Source organism: Tamandua tetradactyla, chromosome 1 (assembly GCF_023851605.1).
Source record: "Tamandua tetradactyla isolate mTamTet1 chromosome 1, mTamTet1.pri, whole genome shotgun sequence".
Taxonomy (NCBI): Eukaryota; Metazoa; Chordata; class Mammalia; order Pilosa; family Myrmecophagidae; genus Tamandua; species Tamandua tetradactyla.
Window position 1 is genome coordinate 127,450,663 of NC_135327.1, and position 16,416 is coordinate 127,467,078.

General features: G+C 36.4%; 1 protein-coding gene across 1 annotated transcript in view; it reads right to left on the minus strand.

Annotated features, from left to right (window-relative positions):
• Nucleotides 1-451: 451 nt before the first annotated feature.
• The window catches only part of ZNF804B (zinc finger protein 804B), a 570,844-nt gene continuing 554,879 nt past the window's right edge, over nt 452-16,416 (minus strand). Inside the window, exons 3-4 of the mRNA XM_077163246.1 lie at nt 9,704-9,834; nt 452-4,100 (exon numbers count right to left, since the gene is read on the minus strand). Coding sequence (XP_077019361.1) covers nt 452-4,100; nt 9,704-9,834 — 3,780 coding nt within the window. The remainder of the gene's footprint in view (nt 4,101-9,703; nt 9,835-16,416) is intronic.

The following is a 16,416-nucleotide window of genomic DNA, read 5'->3' on the forward strand; positions in this document are numbered from 1 at the left end:
TTTCACTGAACTTTTATTATTATTTGATGAATAAAATCAAACATGTATTTACTTATTTATTCATTCATTCATTTATTCTCTCAACAAACACCTGGAACATAAGGTAAGTATCATATTTCACTTTATTTTTCTTTGTAATATTAGTGCTCTGCCTGAATGTTTTCCGTGTTGTATAACATACTGGGAGAAGTCATTCAAAACAGTTCTTTAACACTTTTCCCTCTACTCTCGCATAAAAGTATTTTGAAGTTGCCCTATTACTTCTGCAAGTGAAAAGGGATTCTTCAAATGCTCTCGTTTGAGTATTGTCAATTCGTTTCACATTTGTCTATTGGCCGCATTTCGAATTGTCACCAATATATTAAATCTCATCATTGCCTACAGATCATTTCAAAGACATCTCTTTGTAGGTAGTGACAGTTTGCTTTATGTGTCCACCAGAGAGGTGTTCTTAGTTTAAGTGAGCTGACACATTTAAGGCCTCTTTCATTCCATTCAACGGCTGCATCTGGCTGGAGCAAGAGCGATGGCAAAGATCTTGACCTTGGAACACTGGTTGGAGTAAAGGATTCAAGTGGATGATGGAAGTTGTGGCTGGATTCAAGGGAGGGCCGAACAACGTAGGGATGAATGCTGTAGGGGGCAGGGCCTGCAGTGTTATATGTGATGGGTGGAAGGGGGCAGCGGTAACTAAATGCAGGGGATGACCCGCCAAGAAAGTGGGGTGTGCAGGGATGATGGTTGGAGCCAGAGGTGAAAATGTGATAGGAGTAAAATGTGGCTGTGCAAGGGGATGTAGGTGAGCTATAGGCAGGTGACTGCTGTGGGCATTTATAGAGGTCGAAACAGCAAAATGCTGCAGGAACGTGTGGTGAATGGTGGTGATGGAAGCATGCTGGTGAACCGGAACTGTCTGTACAGTGGAGGTCGGAGAGAAGGCAGATGGTCCCGCAGCGGGCAAAACTCGAAGATGCTTTGATAGACGCTGTTTCTGCACGTGCTGCTGGGCTTGTAGCTGTAGGAGCTTGTATTTATCTATTTCATCAGGAGAAAATGTTAAGGGCTGTTGAATTAAAGGGGGAGAGAGAGATTTATGACATACTTCTAATTCATCTTCTACTTTGTCATGCTTTTGCATAGTTCTGTCATAGTAAGAGTTTATATTCCCCTCTGCATGATTCATATGCATGCTTACATCCTGTAGTTCTGGATTTATTCGGTCCTCTTTGGTCTCTATTGAATTAGTAACACCAGTATGTCTGTTAGATGGAAAAGCACCAGCAAAATCATTGGGTACTGGGTCACAGCTTTGAACAAACGGTCGGTGTTCACTAATTAAAAGTTTTGGTTGTTCTTTTGTTGTTGGCTTCTTTATGTTTGATGACAGAGCCTCTGCTACTACCTGAATTATACCTTTAGAAAGATGGTTATCACAGTCAGTGTCTGGTGAAACAGTAAAATTATCTGTCCGTGAACTTTGAATTTTGTCTTCCTCAGTAGTCCTTTGATGCACACTGCCTTTATCATTTTTTCTTTTACTTGTGTTCTGAATTTTTTCAGTCAAAGGCAATGCTGGTTTGCTACAGCTTGGTGCTGCAAATTTAATTGTGCAGTGAATTTGTGAATGAGCCTCTGATTCATCTTTACAGCTGTTTGAAGAGACCTCAAAATTAATTGCTTGTTCCTGACATTTCTTGGCTTGTACTCTTTCTAAAAGGCTTCTGGCTGTCAGTGGAGTCCTCTCTCCTGTGAAGCTCAACTCTGTGGTTTCTGAGGGGTCACTGGAGCAGTTTCTTAGGAGACAGCTGATATTTTCAGAGTTACACTGAATGGTTTTTACTTTTCCCACACCACAAATGTGGGAGCTGTCCAAAGGCTTATGATTTGTGCCGCTTTTGTTTAAGTAATAAATTCTCTCTCTTGCATAAGAGCCCAGTCTGCTTTGCTGATGCCCCTGGCAATTAGGTGGTTTTTCACTGTTTCCAGCACAGACAATCTGTGAGCTGGAATCACAATGGATGACTCTCCCAGATTTTGGACCTGAACATTCTTGTTGATTTTTGCCCTGTTTATATCGTTCTCTGCAGTGGCCATATCTATGCTTTGAGTATTTTTCATTTCTAAATGATTCCCACAATATGCAGTTTCTACCTCTCTGTGTTTCAGACTGAAAGCAGTCACTTTTTGAGATCTCATCAGATAAGGAGAGGCAGGTGTGCTTTCTGCGTTTCCATCTGTGCCTTTCAGCTGGATTGTGGGTGTCTCCTTTACACACGTGGAGCAAATTACCTCTGCTATGATAACTAGAACTGTAACTTGAACAAGTACTTCTCAAGCTGGACTTGCTTCTAGGGGATGCATCAGAAGGGCTAGGATGCCCAGACAGTGACGACTTTGGAGAACATCCCTTGTAACTTCGGGTTCCACATCCAGAAACCCTGCTGGTCATGCCGATGTGGTTATTATTCAAAATCACACTCGTTTCCTTCCCAGGGTCCCTGTGGTCCCCCAGTGTGCAAGGACTAGAATTGCAAGTGAATTGGTTTCCAGCTTCAAACTCAGAATGCACATCACAGGGAATCAGTTTATGCTTTGTAATCCTTGGTGAGTAGGGAGTGAAAGAAATACCCTCATTTGCATTATGTAAAACTACTCTTGGGCCATTTTGCCAGCGGGGACTCGAAAATTCTTTAGGCTCATCATCACAGTTATCCTTTAGGCAGATATCAAGGTATGCAGGCACTTGAGGATTTTTCATATCCAAATCATTTGCACTAAAATTATGTTCACCCATAGTTGGCTCAGAATCTTTGTAGTTCAAATTATAATTTCTCTGGAAATTTTCCCAATTTGGACTAACTTTCATCATCTTTGGTTTCAGAGATTGATTATCTTCTTGTATCACTTTTTGTTGGTCTTTGATTAAACCTGAGGCTTGACCTTCCTCTGTAATCTTCCTTTCAGAGGGCTCCTTATGCAATTCTGTTTTTAAGTCTTCTGAATCATGGCCTTCCTTTGTGTTCCGGGAAAGCTTAAAATCAAAATATAATGGGTTGCAGCCATAAGAGATACAGGGTTCTGTTTTTGTAAAGAGAAGAAGTTCTGTAGGCCACTGGAGAGTGGTGTGCCCATCCTTGCTCTGAACGTGGAGAAAAGGCAACGGGTCGGACTTCACGTCTTGGAGACATGCTTCTCTTACCAGCCTTTCTGCATTTTTGCTAACCCTTCCTGTGTCTTCTAAAGATTTTTCTCTGTTCTGCATTCTGGAGTTGAGATTCAGATGCACAGTATTTTTCTTTTCACTTGGCTCTGCTGATGGAAACTCATCCAGACATTCAAATATTTTGGCATCACCATGCTTGTAATTGCTTAGTGGGCTGGAGAAAGCATTTGTTTGGCATGTGCGATTAATGTGGTTTTCTGGAGTGTTTTTTGATGTATTTCTAGTCTCTTTTTCTCTGTTGGAAGAAGTAAAATCTACACTTGAAAGATGAATGTTAGATTTAGAGAATGAAGCATGAATGCCAACAGAATCTTGTAGTGTCTCATCAATAGACTCCTTTTTGTCTTGTAACCTTTTAGAACTTATGGAGAAAGTATTGTGTAAAACACTTTCCAGGTGGCATGGTGAGATGTTTATATCCTTTTCCTTAGTAAGATGTATATCCTCATTTGCAAGCGTGCAGTACTTGCATTTCTCCCCAGTTTGCTTTGTTTTATAGATGGGTGGCCTGCTGCCATCACTGGTTTCCTCTGTATTCTCACTGAAAACAGATGCTGAAGATTCTAATTTTAGGTGTACTTTCTTAGAAAAAGAAAAGGATACTCCTGTCCTGTGATTAACATTGTTGAGATCTGAAGATGTTTGTGGAACCCGATTTCCAAACAAATAACGTCTCTCTGGTTGCAGCTGGTGTCGAGTTTGCATTGTGGGCCGCTGCGTATCAGAAATGCTTCTAGAGATATTTTTTCCTTTAATGAGAAGAGCACTCTTCATGCATGATATCTTTCTGCCATTCTTAACTGGGAAAATTCCTTGCTGGAGTTGCTTTTCTATGGCTACCCTGGGGGCCTTGAATGCTGGGCCATTTCCAGAAACACTGTAAATACAACAAATGTTTAAATGATTAGGACATTGGATGTTGAAATCTTATAATTGTGAACATTTCTTAGTGGTTCTATGATGGATTATGCTACTGTTTATGAACTTCATTCTACTGTAATATAAACATTTTATTGTGTTTATACATTTTATAATGCCTGTATGTTTTATAAATTTCTAAAGAGCATTGTTTAAGTGCATTCTTTTGAAATTAGCAAAAATTGATAGCAGGTGAATTTGCCGATTCTGCTAAATAATATAAAGTATACATTTCATCATAATATCTGTCTTCCAGAACAACCAATTCTTTACAGCATAGATTTGACATTTCCAAATCAGTGCCTTCACATTGAATATGAAATTAAATGGAATTGAAAGTCATTTTCAAAGTACAGGAACATTTTTTTTTACAAGCTCTAGCATTTTACAATGTTTTGTTTTTCAGTTTTAAAATTCTCTCTTGTTTATTTCCTCTTAGACTGGGTAATCAGTTCTTTCTTTGTGACTTTTCTCTGACTTGACTAATTTTGATAAAAGCATAATAAAGTAATACACATTTATGAGCCATAACATCTTCAATGTTTCTCAGTTTTATCTTCGCTTCTTACTCACAGAAACCTTTTCTTTTTGCCCTTTGTGCATGTAAATGCTTTAATCTTTAGCACTTGGCAAAGATTATTTATTCTGCTGTTTCATTATTAATTCAAACAGGTAACTGGACTGTAAATACATATAAGAGATAAGATTCTTCAGAATAAAATTATTTATCCCTTTTACTTCTTATCTATAAAGCCCCTACTATAAAAGGTCTTTTGGGAAGTATAGGAGAGGCAATGCAAATCACAACATTTATCCGATTGTTTGCTTTGGCTGGCTTTCTTTATCTTTTCCAACAAGCTTAGAAGTGTGTTTGCTTTTATTTTCTATTTTTGATCTTCATTTCATTTTTAACAAGTCATTTATTGTTTGAGTATGTAACACTAAAATGTCCAATGTCTTTTCCACACGCAGTTTAAATTCTAATGAATAGGAGTGCTTTCTTTTCTAAGATATACTTTCTGCTGCCTTCATTTATTTGGCCAATTGGCATAAAACTCTGGAGTCCATTTTGACCACCAAACTTCATTTACTTTGTTTCATTATCTTTATATGCTTAATATTGCTAAGAAATATTTTATTAGCCTCCTTTATTCATTTTTATAAATAAATCTGTTTGTATGCTTGTAGGATTTTGTAATATTTTCCCCTTTTATTAACTAAACATTTTACGAGAACATAGCTACAGGTTGATTTCTTCTGGTTGACTTTTACTAGTACTTTTTGGGCACTTTCAATTCAACTCTTTCTTTAGCTCATATATATTTGCTTTGATTTCTCTGTTTATTATTTCCTGTTCTAGCTTCTTATACTGGTATTTATATGTTAAATTTATTGGCACTCTTGAATATACCCTTTAGGTCTTATTATTTATTTCAGAATCCAGCGTCTTGACAGTCATTGCTCTAGTAAAGGAGAATTTCTTGCATTTACTTTCTAGTTTCCTGATTGAATATTTTTTCAACATCCAATCTGTGTTTACTGTACCCATATGGGTTTTAATTTGCAAATTATGATTTTAAACACCATTTATTCTTTAATAACATTGTCCTTTCTTCATAAACAAATGACTGTAGCCTTTATAGTTATAGGGTTCCTTTGAATCTTGTGGAAAACTAAATTTAGAAATTTTCTAAAACTGTAAAGTAAATCTGTTACATTATCAGACCGTTCCTTTTATTTATCACAATCTCCTTTTCTTGAGCCATCTTTTGAGGGTTTTTTTTTAGGCATATTTAATTTGAGGAATGGGGAAGAATGCTCTAAGACAAGACATGGGTTATTGAATGGGGAAGCATGAAGGCACTAGGAGGCATAAGGGTTTTCTGCAGTGTTTTTGGCTATTTTGAGGCCCAACAACCTGGGATAGAAAGATGAGGTCTCAGAAACAGCTATAGCACTGAATATTGCCTTGGTGCTAAAGAGATTCTTTTTTATATTTGTTACTGAATCTTTCACTGAGTACAGCTTAACCTATACCTCAGTAATAATTTCTTCTCCAGAAACCTCAATTGTACTGATTTTATCTGTACCGAACTCAGGAGAAATTATACCAAAAGTTTAGTGTAGAGGTATCATCACCCTCCCCTCTTGATTCCATTCTACTCTTTTTTTTTTTTTTTTTTTTTTTTCTGCATGGACAGGCTCTGGGAATTGAACCTGGATCTCCAGCATAGCAGGCAAGAACTCTGCCACTGAACCACCATCACCTACCCCACTCTGTTTTAGTTTTATATTCTGTTTGTCATACAGTGGGGATTTTGAAAGAGGTATACAGACACATGAATTTCAGCTCATTATTCTTGAATGTTTCATTTAAAAATATTCAAAATACACACACAATTTCTTTAATAATGTTTTTGCTTATTTTCTGGCTCTGGTTAAATGCATCTGCTTGCTCTGATAAATGTTAATGTAAATGTTCTTTTCTGTTTTACAGTTTCACCTTAGCATTTATCTCTTTAAATGTGCAAACTCCTTCCTTTTATATTTTTAAATGTTTTTAAACCTCTTTCACCTTTTATTTTTATATTATATTTTGTTCTTGGCTGCTTGTCCTTAATTCTTGTTCTCACTTTCCAATCAAATGTACATTTATGGCGATAGTTTTTAATCACAAGTTTTAACATTTTATCCTCATTGTTTATCTTGGATATCTCTTATTTCCATGTTTTAAACTTTTCAGCTTGTTGCTTTATAAACTGATTTACTCTATTTAAATCTATTTTATTTCATTATTTTAGAAAATCCTATTTTTTGTAGTAGTTTAATATTTGTTATCTTAATAGAAGTTTATGCCACCTAATATTGCTAAAGCTTACTTTTTTTTTTTTTTTTGCATAGACAGGCATCAGGAATTGAACCCAGGTCTCTGATATGGCAGGTGAGAACTCTGCCTGCGAGCCACCATGGCCTGCCCTAAAGCTTACATTTTATAGTTAGTTCCTCATTTATTATTTCACTCTCTTCTCCAAAATTTTCTTAAGTATACTCCTGCAATTTTATTTTTAGACACTTATTTTTGTAATGCCTAATTAAAAAGGTGGGTACAGACATATTCCTTTAATTCCTCTTAAAGGATTGTCCAACCCAATAATTCTAATTCTGAATCTTTGAATATAATTTCCTCTTGTGCAAAAGCATACTTTCTAAGTAGGAAATGAGATATCGAAATAACATAATTTATTCAATGGTGTCACTTCCAAATGCCCGACATTATCCAGCTCCTGTAACAGGAACATACTCTCCACATTGGTCATCTGATAATTTTTAAATTTTGTAAAAAATATAAACAAAAAACAAAGGGGAAAAAATCCATATTAGCATCTACTACATTAGACTGGTATATCTATTGTAGAAGAGGTTCATATGCACGGAGTAAATATCCATGTAATAACTGTTCTTGTTAAGAATCCAGGTGAGTTGAACTACGCAAGAGACGGCCAAAGTTGATTGGCCATTATAAGATCTATTACTAGTTTTCGGCCACGATTTTTTCCATCTGTCTGATTCAAATATTCTTACTACCAGTAAATGTACCTGCCTTTCCAAAGGTTATAGACTCATGTTACATAAGTCAACATGCACAGAATCCCCCATTATGAAGTTAAAGAACAGTGAAAAGTTGCCCAGAAATGGGGAGTAATATTCCAGATGTTTTTTCTTGTTGATATTATTTCTTACTTTCATTTGACAATTATAAATAGCTGCTAAGATGATAATATTGAATAGTTCTATAAGTGGTTTCCCTTGGGCCTCAAGGCTAGTTAAGTGGAGAAAGCCATTGGCTTGAGGCCAGGTGGACTGCAGTAAAAGAGAATGAAATGTTTCCCATTTACCAGGTCTGTATCTGGAAAGCAAGATAACCTGCCTTTTTCTCCCAATATAAGTGGAATGGACCTGAAAAGCCTGCATATTCTGTAAAGGACACCAACCCAAATATGGTTCGATTTTTGTTTGAATATTTGGGTGTTTAGAGGGACAATTGGTCCTAAATAGACTGGATCTCTCAATTTGGAGAATTCTCTATGGTTAGCTCCAGTAAATACAATTTTTAAACAAAATCACTGTCATCACCATCAATGTTCTCTGATACTTTTACTATTTCTTCCAAGGAAAAATATGAAATCAGTGAATAGAAATGTATAACTATGACAAACAGCCTAAATCATGTCTGTTAAGGCTGCTCAGGTTTTTGTAGTGTGACCTTAACGGATCTATGTAGAGGTTGTTTTTCCATATTGGGTCTTGCTCTTTTTTTTTATAATCTGCCTTGTACCTTATAATCAATCAGCCAGGAATTGATATCTTCTCTAGCTTTTTCCCTGTATGTTCTCCTAACAATTGTAGGACTGTCTGATGTTATGGACAATGTGTTTGAATAACATATTGTAAGATCCTCATTGTGCTGACTGGAAGAGAGCTCAGATTCAAATTTGTGTCCTGTTTCTATGATTGTATGGGATCTTAGAGCATGCACTTTTGTATTAAAATCACCTCTGGATACATACTGTTTTCTCCTCCTTTGTATTCTCGATATAATAAATTACTGTTTATTTGTAATATGATTATCTTCATTTATTTAATAAGTTGGTTAATTCTAAGATAGGGTTATAAATACATGAATATATGTAAACTGAATATGAATTGTAATTTAACACATATTGATCCTAAAAATTAAATATTTGCTTAAAATCAAATTTGAGGTCTGATATTTTGTGGTGGTACAGTTGAATCAGTCACTCCTAAGTTTATTGTATATCGTTTTTCATTTAAACAACAGGGTTTTAAATCCTGGCACAGAGCTATAAATTTCAAAATTCACCAGGTTGCTGTCAACTGTATTAATTAGCTACATTAGTGTTCAACATTATGTTTTGTATGAACTCAAATCCCAATCTGCAAATTTAATTGAGTCCCAGGCAACAATCTCCTTGCTTTGAAACATTCAGCAGTTTCAAATTTAAATAAAATTACTATTTTTCAGGTACAAGATTATAATAGCATAATGCTTGTTATAATTATCGATCTACAGAACACTGTGTGGTAAATTTAACTGCAAAAATTACATCTTATTTGTCGTACAGACAGTGCTAATGTCATTTACTCTAGATTCAGGCGTGTACAAGGAAATGTACAGAATATTTATTTCCTCCTAAAAAGAGGCAATATTATTTATGATTTGAAAATTTATTACTATAGAACTTAAAATGAGCTATTATGGAACTTTGTTTATTTAAATCAGCTGATTAGGATAAATGCCAGTATTTTAAAATCATTCTTGGATCATTTCATTAAAGATCACATTAAATTAACAAAAACATCAGATGCCAAATGTAATTAATTTGCAAACCTTTAACTATTAGAAACATTTCCCTACAGATGTATCTGTTGATTAAATGTACTTTGTTTCCATTGTTACAGTGAAACAGTTCCATTTATCATTGAGATATCCTCAGAGGTTGAAGAGAGTTTTGAGCCATCACATAGGCAACTAAATCTTACCGTTCGGATTGTTGTCTTAACTCAGCCAGCTGATGGAGTCGCTTAAGTGCTTTTTCTTGTTTCTTCTCATCTTTCCATGATTTCGAAGCAACATTTCGAGCAAATTCCCGTTGCTTTAATTCTTTCAGTCTCTAAGGGGAATAAAGATACACAGAAAGGATACTATAAATAAATAACATATTATTTTCTATCTATAAGGCTCTTTATTAAACTTTGTCCTGGGTGCAGAGATAACTTTCTGGCAAGCGCAAGTAAAAAATCTTCTCCATTGATGTCATTCTCTGTTCCAAGACAAATTTAGTAGATAAATGAAGTTGTCAACTGGGTTACTTATGAAAGCTTGGAACAGTCATTGACCACCCTCTTCAATGATTTTAAACATCTGTGTACCTGTGGAAATACAAGTGGAAAAAATGTGCAGTGCATGAACAAGTCATTAAAATTGATGCTAATAAATAGATAGGTAGGATGAACTTGTTATAAAGAACAACTGCTACTGTGAAAGAATGAATTAAAACTCTAAACATGATGTTTAATTCATCTTTCTAGTGGAGCTATTTATAAATGCTGATTTCTATGTTGTATTCAGGAAGACAAAAACGGGTCAGGGATTTAAATGGGGGATTGAGGCCTGGCCCTGCATAATTTAAAATGACTTACAGAGTTTTCATTTAATCTTTTCTCTAAAACAACTGTCTTCCTTGCAAATTGGACATTGCTCATCCTCTATTTAGGATGCCTACTTCAGAATCTGCCACTAAGCATATCTAAAGATACTGAACAAATAAGAGGCCACCACAATCAAATGAGCATCTTGAAGTTAGGGGCTTAATCCTGAGTGGGAGTACATTTGAGAATTATTTTAACTCATAGAAAGTGATGTAAGGCCAACTGAAATCTGTTTTTGTTCAATTCGTCTTTATTCCCCAAGTCAAGTATAACAGATGTTCCCCAGGTATAGCAAAAACTCAATAGCTGTCAAGTGAGGTAATAATGCCCATACCAGACTATTTCCCACCCATAGATCAAGGGCTCAAGGGCTAAAACCTTTAATGATCATAAGCTTATTTCTTGAAAGGGAACATACTCATGGGAGATGGTGGTGAGATAACTGCTTCTGGGCTAAGTAACTGAAGAAGGAAACAGACCAGATATTCAGAGGACATAAAGAATAGATTGGACATAACGAATGAGACTTTTGCAGAACTAGAAACAGCCAGGGACAAGAGTGGTGCCAGCTTGAATTTAATTTTTTACAAATACTCAGACTGTTCTTAAAAATGGAAAATTTCAAGAAATAAAATTATGACACATTTATCAGAAAAAAAAAAAAAAAAAAAGACCCAACAGGTCCCGAGAGCTGATAAACAACAGGGGCTCCAAGCCTGGAAGGGTTGCCTCAGTCAAGAGAAAGAGTTTATGAAATCCCCATTCCTACTTACAGTTTCTCAGCCTCCATATATACAATATGCTAGTCTTTGGAGTTGAAACATGTCCTACAAGCAAAGTCCTTTTGAAAATGGGTCCTCACAATTTACAAGCCCATGTAAAATGCAATTCAGCTCCTTCGAATACAGAAGTTAGCCACTTTAACGAAAAGAGAATTATTTTTACTCTCAGGTATTACTGAAGAAGAAGTTATCTATATTTTATTTGTGTAATATTTGATAGTACAGGCATATAAAGACTGAATGACTGAAAGGGGGGATTTATGTCCTTACTTGCAATAACTGATAAAATTGACTCCTAATTATAGAATCTTGTTTGAGACTCCTAGCTTACATGATTCCAGGACTACACTACTCTCTTTGAGTTATAGAAACAATTGTGAATTCTGTCTCATACAACCAAAAACAAATACAGTAACTTTTATTATAATATATGTATACAACAATGTACAAATAAGTTATTTTACCTTCAAGTGAGACAGAGGTGTATACATTTTTTTTTTTTTTTTTTTTTACAGAGAGAAGGAAGGAAGGATAGAAGGAAGGAAGGAAGGAAGAAAGGGAAACATTTTTAAACATTTTCTTGTTTTATTGTATTTTGTTTTTCCGTTTTTTGTTACATGGGCTGGGGCCGGGAATCGAACCGAGGTCCTCCGGCATAGCCTGTATACATTTTTAAAGATAGCATTGAGTTTATTAATTAGGGTGCACCTAAAATTCTTTGAGAGCACCCTGAAAAAGTTAAACAAGATTGTGCATTATAGATGGAGATTTGTTACACTGAGGAAGTTGGCAAAGTTAAAATGCTTTTTAGGAACACAGAAGGCTGAACTAAGAGATGATTTTTAAAATGTTTAGCCACAGATGTGGCTTTGTCAATGCTGAGTTCTCAAGATTGCACAGAGGGAAAACACCGCAGCTCTGCAGAGAGGTCCTCTCAGGTGTTCAGTGTATTTATCAGTGACTGTGTGTGAGGAAAATACCCAAGACCAGGGAAAAAATCAGACATTATTCAAGAAAACAGTTTGTAGCCAGGAATAATGTCTGTTCTCATTAACAAAACTAGGAAAACTCACAACTTAGGAGACATTTAGTAAAATATTCAAGAAGGTCTTGCTTCAGTAGAGAATAGTTAGCCATAAACTGTGGCCCTGGACTTGCCTAACAAATTATAAAAACAAATTATGAAAACAAATTATAAAACAAATTATATAAAACTGATTGCAAGTAAATCACTGCCTTCCAGACCAAAGTCCAAGATAATACACAGCACGAAAGAATAAACCATAACGTCTAGCATTCAAGCAAGGTATACCAAGCATACGATACAGGAAAACAGTCCTCGATCAAACCCAATTCAGAATTGACACAGACGTTAGGATGGGCAGAAAATGACATTAAAACAGTTATTTTGCTCTATCCTCAATGTTCAAAAATTTTAGAAGAGGCAATGTATTATGGGAAGTCATGTAATTAGAGTCTCTGAAGAAAGAGAAGAGTGTATTTAAACAAATAATGGCCTAAACTTTTCCAAATTTGCTGAAAACTATAAATCTATAAATCTCCAACAAATGCCAAGCAAAAGAAACTATTAAAAGTAGAGCAAAGGTAAAAATATGACACGCACCCAGAGAATGGGCACATTTATATACAGAGATATAAAGATTAAGAGATTAAGAGAAAGAAGATTTCTCATTTCATTTATTTTCTGAAATAAAAAAACTGTCAAACTAAAATTATATACCAGGGGACATTGTTTTTTAAAAGAAGGTGGTATAAAGATGTTTTCAGACAGATAAAAACTACAAAAGATAAACTGTAAAAGTAAAGACAAAATAGGTTTTAAAAAAGGATGCAAAAAGATATACTATGCCAATACCAGTCGGTAGAAAGCTGGAGGGGCTATATCACTATAAGATGAACTGTATGTTAGAATATAACATATATAAACCCAGGAATAAGTAAATGTTAGTTCATGATGATAATTGGGTCAAGACACCATAATAATCCTAAATGTTTATGTATCTAATAACTGAACTTCAAAATACACAAAGCAAACCTAATAAAATCACAATAATAAAAGAACGAGCCCACAATTATTATAGGACATTTCAATGCCACTACAACCACTAACAGCAAATACTTTACTCCTGAAAAATGTTACGCCAAGGTGATCATGTCTATAATAAAATATTAACAACTTCATATAATAAAAAGCCTTCTAAGACTGTATTTTTTTTCTAATAAAAAGAGTACTGTTGGACTTCCTGGAAGATGGCGGCTTAGTAAGACGCGCGGATCTTAGTTTCTTCTCCAGGACACCTACTAGGGGAGTAGAAACGATACAGAAAGCGCCCAAAGCCACAACAGAGATAAAAAAGACAGCGTACCCCATCCTGGAACGGCTGGCTGGCTGAGAGAAGCAGCTTGGGTGAGATCGCCGAGGCGCGCGGGCCTTACCGGGCGGGGTGGCAAGCGGCCGGAGTTACTCCCTTCCCCCTTCCCGGGCCGGCTGGGAGAATTGGAGAGGTGGTCCCCTGAAACTAAGGCGACTGGCGCCCACACCACGCACAGCCCCCGGACCAACTGAGAGAATTGGATCGGAAACCCCCAGGCCGCGGAGAACGGTGACGGGTGGGGGAGGCCCCTTCCAAACCCGTGACTCCCGGGGAACGTGCACTCTCCCGGGCGGGCTGCTGCCGCTGGCGCCCTCCCGCCACGCTTGTTGCCCAGGGCCGACTAGGAAATTCGGACAGGCTCTTTCCCTGGCTGCGGCGACCAGCAACCCTCCCTGCGTTCGGACCCCGGGCCGGCTCAAGCCGCTTCGGCTAGCGAACCCCCAGGACGGCGAGAGTTTTCCAAAGTTTAAGGTCCCACAGCACCTTTTACTGGTGGGACCCGCAGACAAACGTGTGTCACGAGCGCCACCTACTGGGCAGGATAAGAAAAACAGAACCCAGAGATTTCACAGAAAAATATTACAACCTTGCTGGGTCCAACACCAAGAGAAATCTGAATAAATGCCCAGACGCCAGCAGCAGAAGATAACTGTCCACGCTCAAAAGATTGAGAATATGGCTCAGTCAAAGGAACAAACCAATAGCTCAAATGAGACACAAGAGCTGAGACAACTAATGCTGAATATACGAACAGAAATGGAAAACCTCTTCAAAAATGAAATCGATAAATTGAGGGAGGACATGAAGAGGACATGGGCTGAACATAAAGAAGAAATAGAAAAACTGAAAAAACAAATCGCAGAACTTATGGAAGTGAAGGATAAAGTAGCAAACATAGAAAAAATAATGGATAGCTACAATGATAGATTTAAAGAGACAGAAGATAGAATTAGTGATTTGGAGGATGGAACATCTGAATTCCAAAAAGAAACAGAAACTATAGGGAAAAGAATGGAAAAATTTGAACAGGGTATCAGGGAACTCAAGGACAATATGAACCGCACAAATATACGTGTTGTGGGTGTCCCAGAAGGAGAAGAGAAGGGAAAAGGAGGAGAAAAACTAATGGAAGAAATGATCACTGAAAATTTCCCAACTCTTATGAAAGACCTAAAATTACAGATCCAAGAAGTGCAGCGCACCCCAAAGAGATTAGACCCAAATAGGCGTTCTCCAAGACACTTACTAGTTAGAATGACAGAGGTCAAAGAGAAAGAGAAGATCTTGAAAGCAGCAAGAGAAAAACAATCCATTACATACAAGGGAAACCCAATAAGACTTTGTGTAGATTTCTCAGCAGAAACCATGGAAGCTAGAAGACAGTGGGATGATATATTTAAAATACTAAAAGAGAAAAACTGCCAACCAAGACTCCTATATCCAGCAAAATTATCCTTCAAAAATGAGGGAGAAATTAAAACATTCTCAGACAAAAAGTCACTGAAAGAATTTGTGACCAAGAGACCAGCTCTGCAAGAAATACTAAAGGGAGCACTAGAGTCAGATACAAAAAGACAGAAGAGAGAGATATGGAAAAGAGTGTAGAAAGAAGGAAAATCAGATATGATATATATAATACAAAAGGCAAAATGTTAGAGGAAAATATTATCCAAACAGTAATAACACTAAATGTCAATGGACTGAATTCCCCAATCAAAAGACATAGATTGGCAGAATGGATTAAAAAACAGGATCCTTCGATATGCTGTCTACAGGAAACACATCTTAGACCCAAAGATAAACATAGGTTGAAAGTGAAAGGTTGGGAAAAGATATTTCATGCAAATAACAACCAGAAAAGAGCAGGAGTGGCTATACTAATACCCAACAAATTAGACTTCAAATCTAAAACAGTTAAAAGAGACAAAGAAGGACACTATATATTAATAAAAGGAACAATTAAACAAGAAGACATAACAATCATAAATATTTACGCACCGAATCAGAATGCCCCAAAATACGTGAGGAATATACTGCAAACACTGAAAAGGGAAATAGACTCATATACCATAATAGTTGGAGACTTCAACTCACCACTCTTATCAAGGGACAGAACATCTAGACAGAGGATCAACAAAGAAATAGAGAATCTGAATATTACTATAAATGAACTAGACTTAATAGACATTTATAGGACATTACATCCCACAACAGCAGGATACACCTTTTTCTCAAGTGCTCATGGATCATTCTCAAAGATAGACCATATGCTGGGTCACAAAGCAAGTCTTAACAAATTTAAAAAGATTGAAATCTTACACAACACTTTCTCGGACCATAAAGGAATGATGTTGGAAATCAATAATAGGCAGAGTGCCAGAAAATTCACAAATACGTGGAGGCTCAACAACACACTCCTAAACAACGAGTGGGTCAAAGAAGAAATTGCAAGAGAAATTAGCAAATACCTCAAGGCGAATGAAAATGAAAACACAACATATCAAAACTTATGGGACGCAGCAAAGGCAGTGCTAAGAGGGAAATTTATTGCTCTAAATGCCTATATCAGAAAAGAAGAAAAGGCAAAAATTCAGGAATTAACTATCCATTTGGAAGAACTGGAGAAAGAACAGCAAGCTAACCCCAAAGCAAGCAAAAGGAAAGAAATAACAAAGATTAGAGCACAAATAAATGAAATTGAAAACATGAAAACAATAGAGAAAATCAATAAGGCCAGAAGTTGGTTCTATGAGAAAATCAATAAGATTGATGGGCCCTTAGCAAGATTGACAAAAAGAAGAAGAGAGAGGATGCAAATAAATAAGATCAGAAATGGAAGAGGAGACATAACTACTGACCTCACAGA